The sequence below is a fragment of the Puccinia triticina genome, chromosome 6A, assembly GCF_026914185.1.
Source record: "Puccinia triticina chromosome 6A, complete sequence".
NCBI lineage: Eukaryota > Fungi > Basidiomycota > Pucciniomycetes > Pucciniales > Pucciniaceae > Puccinia > Puccinia triticina.
Window position 1 is genome coordinate 1319204 of NC_070563.1, and position 8785 is coordinate 1327988.

The 8785-nt window shown below is 46.4% G+C and overlaps 1 protein-coding gene across 1 annotated transcript; it reads right to left on the bottom strand.

Moving 5' to 3' along the window:
* Positions 1-1462: 1462 nt before the first annotated feature.
* On the bottom strand, positions 1463-7501 carry PtA15_6A164 (uncharacterized protein; the record flags this gene model as incomplete). Its single annotated transcript, XM_053169840.1, has 10 exons — positions 1463-1895; positions 1979-2102; positions 2172-2501; positions 2575-2642; positions 2708-2928; positions 2993-4825; positions 4889-6424; positions 6489-7046; positions 7123-7326; positions 7412-7501. The coding sequence occupies 10 exons, from the start codon at positions 7499-7501 to the stop codon at positions 1463-1465; spliced, it is 5397 nt and encodes a 1798-aa protein (XP_053021091.1).
* Between the last annotated feature and the right edge of the window lie 1284 nt (positions 7502-8785).

Sequence of the window (8785 nt, forward strand, 5' to 3'; positions counted from 1 at the left end):
AAATGGAGTGAGTCTTCTGATGAAGAACTATCCAATATTGAACACAACCAAGCCTGGGAGAATATGTTTGACACTCCGGACTTTTTTCTGCACACATTGTACATATTAAGGGAGTTGAAAAATCAACTCCCAAGAATTAATTAATTGACTCCCAAAACATGTTTACGCCGCGCAGACCGCCTCTGGACGTTCTTCCCCAGTCCACGGGACTAAACTTTGACCCGCGCGCATTTTAGGAGTTGGAAAATTAATTCTACTCTCCAGAATGGGAGTTGGAATTTTAATTTCACAAAAAATGGCGGAAAATAAAGAAAAATTTATACCTCTGCACTGGGGCACCTAAAGCCCCCCAAAATTTTACAGCGGCCATAAAGCACTCTTAATAACACCTGATGAGCTTCACAGCATTGGCATACCCCAGGAAAGGGGTGTGCTACTGTGGGTCTAATTTGGCGGATTTCCTACTAAATCCGCCAAGTCTTAGTTACAGTGCCCCAAAGCCCCCCAAAATTTTACAGTGGGCACCAAAGCCTCTGAAAGGCACATGGTGAACTTCTTGTCAGTAGGAAACCCCAGGAAAGGGTTGTGCTACTGTGGGTCTAATTTGGCAGATTTCCTACTAAGAAAATCCGCCAAAGCCTTTGCCACAGTGCACCAAAGTTTTGGATCATGAAATAAAATACTCTGTACCCAAATTTTTAGCGGCAAGGCAGTAAAACACCAGCATAAAATAATTCTGAGGCAGCTGGGGCTTTTGGTCATATCTACTACTAATTGCCTCCGCAACAGATAATAGTGCCTCCACCTCAGTTAATAGTGCCTCTGCCATAGTTAGTAGTGCCTCCGCCACAGTTAATAGTGCCTGTGCCACAGTTAATAGTGCCTGTGCCACAGTTAATAGTGCCTCCACCACAGTTAAAAACCTGAAACACAGGTTTGTGCAAGTTCTGTGGGTACCCAAAACCCCAACAAATGTGAATGCTCTAACAGCCTCAGGTACCAATTGTCCAATCATCATTATTTAATTCCAAAAATTTGGACTCCAAACTTATTGAAATGGAAACCTAATATTTATCAAGACCTCAGCAGAGGGAGGGAATTGGTTAGGTTTTTGCTGACAATGCACTATCAGTCTAGCTGGGAGCGCATACAGAACCTCAATTCTATTTATACCAAAGGTTAGATAACAGTCCGAAGTTTCAACCATTTCAAACATGAATTCACATTTACAGACATGTGATTTGCTTGTAATACTCTTTAAATAAATCTGTTCAGCCTGCAATAAAAATGATTTCTTCATTGACATTGATAATCTCTGATGTCTACATAATAATACATTGAACAAACCAATTGCTTAGTTGCCAAAATCTTATCGAGTCCAACCAGAAGAAGACGATTGATTATAAGTTTAACAACACAGAGGAAACAGAAAGATTTTTTTCAAAAGTTGAATGTTGGTGGGTTATGACATATGCTGCGTGATCTTGCGCAAGCACAAGATCACAAGTTCTTTCAAATCCTTGCCAAAGATGTCCCCGTAATCATCAGACAGCTGCACTGACCTTCCGATCCGGCCAAGTTTCAAATCTCTCCAGCACCCTTCCGTATCCGCCCCGTCTGGGCTTGAGATCTGCAGAAGATCACGATAGGTGAAGTATGCAGTGAGAGAGGAACCGTTGGTTTGGGGGCAGGAATACACATGCTTCATCACTCCAGATTGGCCCGAATTCTCGCAAGCCAAGAGGTCGATTAGAATAGGTTGTAAGCAGAGCAAAGGCTGCCCACTCGGCGACGTTGGTGAGTATTCTCCGCAAAGTGACAGGCCCGCACATCCATCCGACAAAGAGTGCGTCAACAGCTGCCGAAGAATATACGTTATTTCCTCATCTCGCAATCTGGATCCCGACAACCGACAGAAGAGAAATGATTATTGATTCTAATTTGACCCAGTACTTGTGTCAACCGAAATGGCCCTTACCGATTGAATGGTACAGTTCCTCGAATTGGAGCATCAGCTAGGTAGGCTCTGATAGTAGCGATGCATCGGGTAAGTAAGATCGGCAACCATATTGAGGCGACACGTTTATGTTGACTTTCCGAAGCTAGAAAACTGAAACAGATGAGACGATGTGTGCAAGATACAACGAAATGATGTAACAGGGGTAACCTACATGTAGCTGGGCTACAAAAAAGGAATAGCAGATCAAAACACCAATAGATGAATCGTTCGCGCGGCCTCCTTGATACATCAGCAGTTGTAGCCCATATGTTGCCTTTTGCTTGTTTAGCAAAGTCGTCGATAAAACGGCAGTTCTCGGCGGATATCTGAGCAAGACTGGGGCCGCGCTGACTTGTGATTGTCAGTTGGCGGCTGTTTTCAATTTCAAGGTCGAAGGTGTACAGGCGGGAGGCTCTCTGGACAGCCATCCCCAAACCTCGAATTATGTCATCCGGAATCCGAGAATGTCCTAAGTACGGTAGAATATCTAGCTCCAAAGACGCTGAAGATCGCAAATGACACGAGCATAATGAGCCTCACCGGGTCAAAGTCAAAATAAATTAAACTTGACATACCCACGAACGCCAGGTCGAAGTTTTCTTCGGCCTGTTGTTGATCTAAATCAAGCAAGAGTTCTGGCTTACTGGGGATGAATGTGCGTGGGTAAGCAGATTTAATCAGATGAAGGAGGGTAATCCTGAGACTTACCAATCAGCCGAAAGTACACAACTAAAATTCTCTACCACCTGTTTCCAAAAGCTTTCAAAGGCATCTTGGGTAACACTGCGACCGAGGTCGTTCAATGATGGCAGACATGACTTGACAATTGTTAGGAAAGAGATACTGGCTGTCTTCCATAAAGGTGGAGCCTTGCCATGTTTCGAGGGCGCTGGACAGCCGTATTTCAATCTTAATGGTGTGCTAAAAGACTTAATGATGACCCACAAAGTCAAATTTCCTGGACTGCATTGCGATTCCTAACAATCCACTTACAGATAACACCTTGGTCAAAGCACCAGTATTGTAAACGTCTGGTTTCTTGCAAAATTTCTCGACTAGACTGACTAATCTGGGTTGGATTGCTTTGAACAAGGCAATATAGGTGACGCTGATGGTCGACGGTCGATTTGAGAATGTGTCTGTGGTTTCGAATGGTGAAACAAATGCCAGGGTGCCAAGCTCAGCCGTAGATGACAGAACAGCGGAAGACACATCAGGTGCATTGTGATCAATGCGGTCAATCGTGGCGATCACTGCCGCGGGAACGGGTGGTAATGTGTCGATATCGGGGCGGAAGTCTGGGCTCTCTGAATATGTAATGACAATCTTACATATTTCAAGTAAGCTTTGAATCCTTGCGTGGCTCATGGTCAGTCGCGATGTGTTTTGCAACGGACGTAGAACTTGAATGTAAGCTTCTAAAGCAGCTTGAGTAAAGTAGATGCTATCAGGTTTCGACTCAGAGGGCGCCGCTGCAATCCTCTCGCTCATTTGAACAAATGCGCTCCATACTACTTCCCAGGCGGCGGCGATTTCTTTGACATGCTGGTCGCCGGAAATATTGGTATTCAAAATCGTAGCCAAAGTCTTCATCGAAGCTGTGCTGACGGATGGCCGATCAGATGTAAAACTTTTAGAAAGATGCTGAATGAGGTTGGCCCAGGTTTTCGAAAACTGAGGCATGACAAGAATGTGAGAAGCAAAGTGGTCCGAAACCACCTTTCCGGTTGATTCGAGTGCCAATATTTTCGAATCATCTAGCTGTTTTGCATTGAGGCTAATGGGAGCTCCATTGGGTTGCCGGGCAACGTCAATAGGCACATTGTCATCAGATGCTCCAGATGGTTGTGTAGGCGTTTTCTTGATTTGGTCGCTCAGAAGGTCCAACAATGGGTATATCACCTCCCATAAAAGTTCATGCCAGATAGTGGAGGATAGCGAGCTTCCATACAGGCCAATCGTTCGGAAGAGAGTTTGAATGGCGCCGTCCCTGACCTCTTGTCTGGACGCATGAACTAATTCCAAAAGCTTTGACAACAAGTACATCCATAGTCGGACGTAATCCTCGCCACCTGCCTTTGAAGCTTTGTTTTTTCCTTGGACGTGGTCAGAGACTTGCCAAAGTAATCCACCGGAGGTAAGGGCTATATTGATATCTTCGGTTTGGCGAGCAAAATCTGCTAAAACGCTAATACATTGTCGCAGTTCCTCCAACTTCAGAGCCGTCAGAAAGTCGGTACAGATGAGTTGTAAAGAAGGGAAGCTATTCCTGACTAGAATTGAGAGTTTGCTGGGTAGATTGCTCGGTTTTGATGTTCCTTTGCCTTTCGATCCTAAGTTGTAATTTAATGGCTTGATCGTCGTCACGGAGTCTGAAGGAGCTTGAGTAGCTGAAGTTTCGCAGGCAGTTCGGAGAACATCAAGTATCAATTTCCAGCCTGCCACAAATGAATGCCCGTTGTTTTCTAATATTTTGAATAATGTTTCGAAACCGAGTTTGCGAACCTCAAGGTCGGTTGAAGATTGTGTAGAGGGATCAGGCGCAGCTTGCCGCCCCAGAACCTCAATGATTTGGGTTTGGATGCGATACTGTTGGGTCTCGTCCAAGTTGTTTAGCAATTTGGGTACTGATAGTATCATGCGATCAAAGACGTCTGCTGCTTGTAGGCGGATGTTGCTAGGCGCCTCGGGATATCGCTGGACGGCAAGGAGATGCGATGTGATTGGGGTCCAGGCGATTTCGCTGTCAGATAATACGAGCCGGCGGATATTGAGAAGTGCCACCGAGCCAAGTTTGGCCACCGCAAATGAGCGCTCGTTTTGGCGCTGGATCGACATTTGTATGGATCAGCCGCATCCTTTCAAGCAGTAAAGAGACATCGAACTCACGTAGTTTCGAAGATTCGGTACGCCACTGGCTTTGCGGCGCATATCAAAGGTCAATGTCTTTGGCGTGATCGTTACAGCACCACCATGTTCAGGAGGAAGGCCGACCGTTTCACTGCTAAGGCGGCAAAGTGCCGTCACAAAACTAGTGAAAGCACTTGAATCCAGATTCCGGGAGCAGTCAAACAGTTTTTGGATGTTTGCCTGGATCACGCTTTCATCCGTTGTGCCGCTGGTGTTGATTGAAGTCTGAGAGCTAGGTTGGGTAGTCCTTTTCTTGAGCTTTGCAGCAATCACGTAATCTGCGTTCTGTAAAGTTTCGAAAACAGTGTACCAGGAGCTGCCAAGTACTCCAGATAAATATTGTGCTACTGATAGTAGGGTCCGTAGAAAAGACAGACTCCGGGGGCTGAAGTAAGTGGGTGAATTGGTCGCTCCAAGCCCTAGGGAGTCGACACTGAGCACACTTTGCGATGCTTTGGTGGGAGTGCCGCTAGGGCCTTCCATAATTAAATTCGCTACGATAGCAGGCGGGACAGCAAATTTGCAAAAGCTAAGCAGAAAAGCATCTCGAGGAGTGGTTAGATCAAGAATACCACAAACATACGTAAAGCTTTGCATTGCGGATAAAGTCTCAGTGAATAATCCTTCGTCTAAGTTTGTCGAGACGAAGAAATTCAAAGAGGCTAATAGGGCGGGCCAACTGGCGTCGGCCATACTCCTTGTCATCTTGAGGCGTTCTTTAGTGGGTCCAGCCTTCAGCTCGTCGATTGGGAGGATAAATGATGGGGGTGGGGTGTCATCTGATGAATTGCTGGGCCTCGAGTGGCGGAACTCTTCATGTTGTACCAAAGTGAATCCAGCGAAGCCTTCGGCGACATTACAAATGCATTGTAGAGCGAGAAGGTAAACGTAAGTCTCGGGGATGACGGGGGCTTCAGCTTTGTCCAACTGGTCAATACATTGCAGCTTCATTGCCGCAGTGGCCAATGAGAGTCCTCCTTGTTGAGCTCCCACTAAGGGGGCAGCTGCTTGTGTAGCGATTCCAACTACTCCGTCGATCATTCCTTGAACTCCCGGGTTCGCGCTGGAGCCGATATGATAGGATGAACTGCCCGTTGCGATATCTTGATTTATTCCAAGTAGAGCTGGCTTTTCTGAGGCTAAGCGATTAAACGTGCCCATCAAGCTGGTGAATAGGCCCGAGGTCTGGTCTGAACGGCGCATATCGTAACGCTCGTAGATCTTCAAAAGTAAATCAAAATCGACGCATAAACCGCGGAAGATCTCTAACGCCAAGACTCGCAACCATATCGGAACAGGTTCAGCCTGACCTTCTGAATGATCGACTGAGATGGTCTTGATAATCAGGGAAAGAAAGATCTCTGCTTCGACCAACAGATCGTCTGAAAACTGCTTGAGTAGCAAGAAGGCCACTCGCATTAACCGCAACGTGAGGGGGAATGTTGGTTTTTCGCTCAAGGCTCGAATGAGGAGTGGACACAGTTGAGCTCTGAGGACGAAAATCAGTTCAGGATGCTGTTATGAAAATGTCATTAGCGCTCCATCACAGCTGTACTCTTCCTGTTTAGACCCCATTTACCTGTTGGAATAGGTTGCCATGCCCAGTCATCACACTTTCGATTAACTCGAGACCGAAGGTCTTGGGCAAACTCTGCAGTTTGAGGAATGAAGGTGAATCGCCATTGACGAGGAGACACAAGTCTTCAAAAACTAGATAAGCATCCTTTGCACTCGGGCGAAGGGCTACCTTACGAGCTTCGGTTCTTTCCGTTTCACCAGAGAGGTGGATACTTTCGAAGGGCGGGATTGCAACTAGAAAATCGGTTTCTGCTCGGGTGGGATCTGGCTCTGAATTGGATCCGGGAGGGCACTTGACCGCCTTATCTTCTGCAGCTACTCCTTCGAACACCACCATCACCAGCTGTCTCAACGTTGCCGCAGCAGTAGAGCTCACGACACCGATCCGTGAATCTTGAAGACGGAAGCAGAGTAGTAAGGCATCAGCCAATAAGCTGCCATGGAGGTGTTGTGCGCATCTCGTGAAAAGCGACGGCAGTGTTTGCAGGATCCGGAGCTGAATCTCGACACCCAAGGGTAAAACGATGGAAAGCAAATTGACGATCTGCGGTATCTTGGACTTTGAAGTCAAAAGAAAAAATTAGCAACGACGACAATGGAGAATCAAGCAGACAGCAAGAGATCTAAAAGCTTACTGCGGGTATAGCATCCATTCCGATCAGCCTTTGAAGGCTTCCAAGCGCTATGGCGACCACCTTGGCATTCTTTGTCGCACAAGCCATCGAAATAGGTCGGAAGATATCATCAGCTGGACCTGGAATCGGGACTCCCGTATTACGAAGGGTGGTTAGAATCTGATCGGGTGAGGTTCTGATTAAAGCAAGAGCCTTGTCAGCAGCCTGTATCCAGTCCAATATGTACACAACGAGACGCAATCAGTATCCATTATCCGGGTAGGCGCCAGAAGTGATTGACACGACTAACCTCCTTAATGTCGGCATGCTTCCGTTTAGTTTCAGAGGCCAAAGCCTGGAAGTCGGATGCCAGTAAGGCAAAGTTGCCGGAAGAAGCCATCGAATGTTCTTCAGTTTCTGGCCCACTGGGACCTGGTTGGAGGTTTGTTGATCGATGGCTGACTGTTTAGACAATGGGACATGGGCTTGATGGAGTTGGTTTGTCGTTGGCTTGATGTGGAAGTTCAAACTTCAAACATCGCAAGTTCCGGAGGAATCAGAACAAGCCTCGGCAGGGGCGCGGCCGAATATCTTCACGACGTCATTCTTCAGTCTCATATGTACCAAGGCGGCAATATTTGGCACCCAAGCTAACACATTTCATCCTACTTCATCCCTTCAACTACCAAGCATGACGCGGCATCACTACATAGAGATGATTTTTCTTGGGAGAACAATCCGACACCATTAAGGCATGAAAGACAGGTTCGAAGACATGAATGAAGCTAGAATTCATATCTCACTTTTTTCACACTACCAGCTGATCAGCGCAGGAACACATTTTTGCGTGAATGCAGAGATATTGCTTATCATCAAACGTGGCATAAGCATAGCGAGGCTCGGCACCAAGATTTGAGAGCAAGCTTTTGTTTAACAGTTCTTCGTTCTGCCATTAAGAAATATGTACAAATTTTTGAGTGCTGTTTGACCACTGCAAATTCAAATGATGGTTCACGGCCGCAAATATATCTCCCACTTTGGCTTTGAGGAGATAGTGAATGAAGTGATTGAGACCTCTATCACTTTCGCACTTCTCACTGAAGCACTTCCACGCTGCGGCGATTTACGCAAGCCGTAGCTCGGGATAGATTATTGCACGCCTATCATGATGTTTGGCCCAGGTGACTCGGGCTGGCCAGCTTATCAGCCAAGTCGTAACTCCGAATGTTTCTATCGATACATACGTATACATACATAAGTTGAGTTCATCAGCAAATATTGATGTAAACCTGCTCGTGATGATGTGCTTTGTGGGAATCCAAACTCACTCACTAAAATGTCCGATCAGAGACGGCACAGGTCGTGGTGAAAAGTTGTCTGCGAAATACACCATCGCCAATGGCAAAGGCGGTAAAGAAAAAAACCTCCATCTACGATGTCATAATTGAGTGAACGTGCGTAATCAGCTGTCGCGATAGGACTCAAGAGCATTGCCCGGTATAGCCGTATTCCGGCGCAGGTAGCTGGCGCGGCGGCTCACAATCCAATTAAATTGCGACGTGTCCTAGAAATTGGTGACAGACAGGAAAAATTCAAAGTGAAAAAGTTGAAACTTTGACAGGCTGGCTTTCGTGCCAAAGGCCGTATAAGTGCAGGACCCAGGAAACCCCTTATAAATGACCGT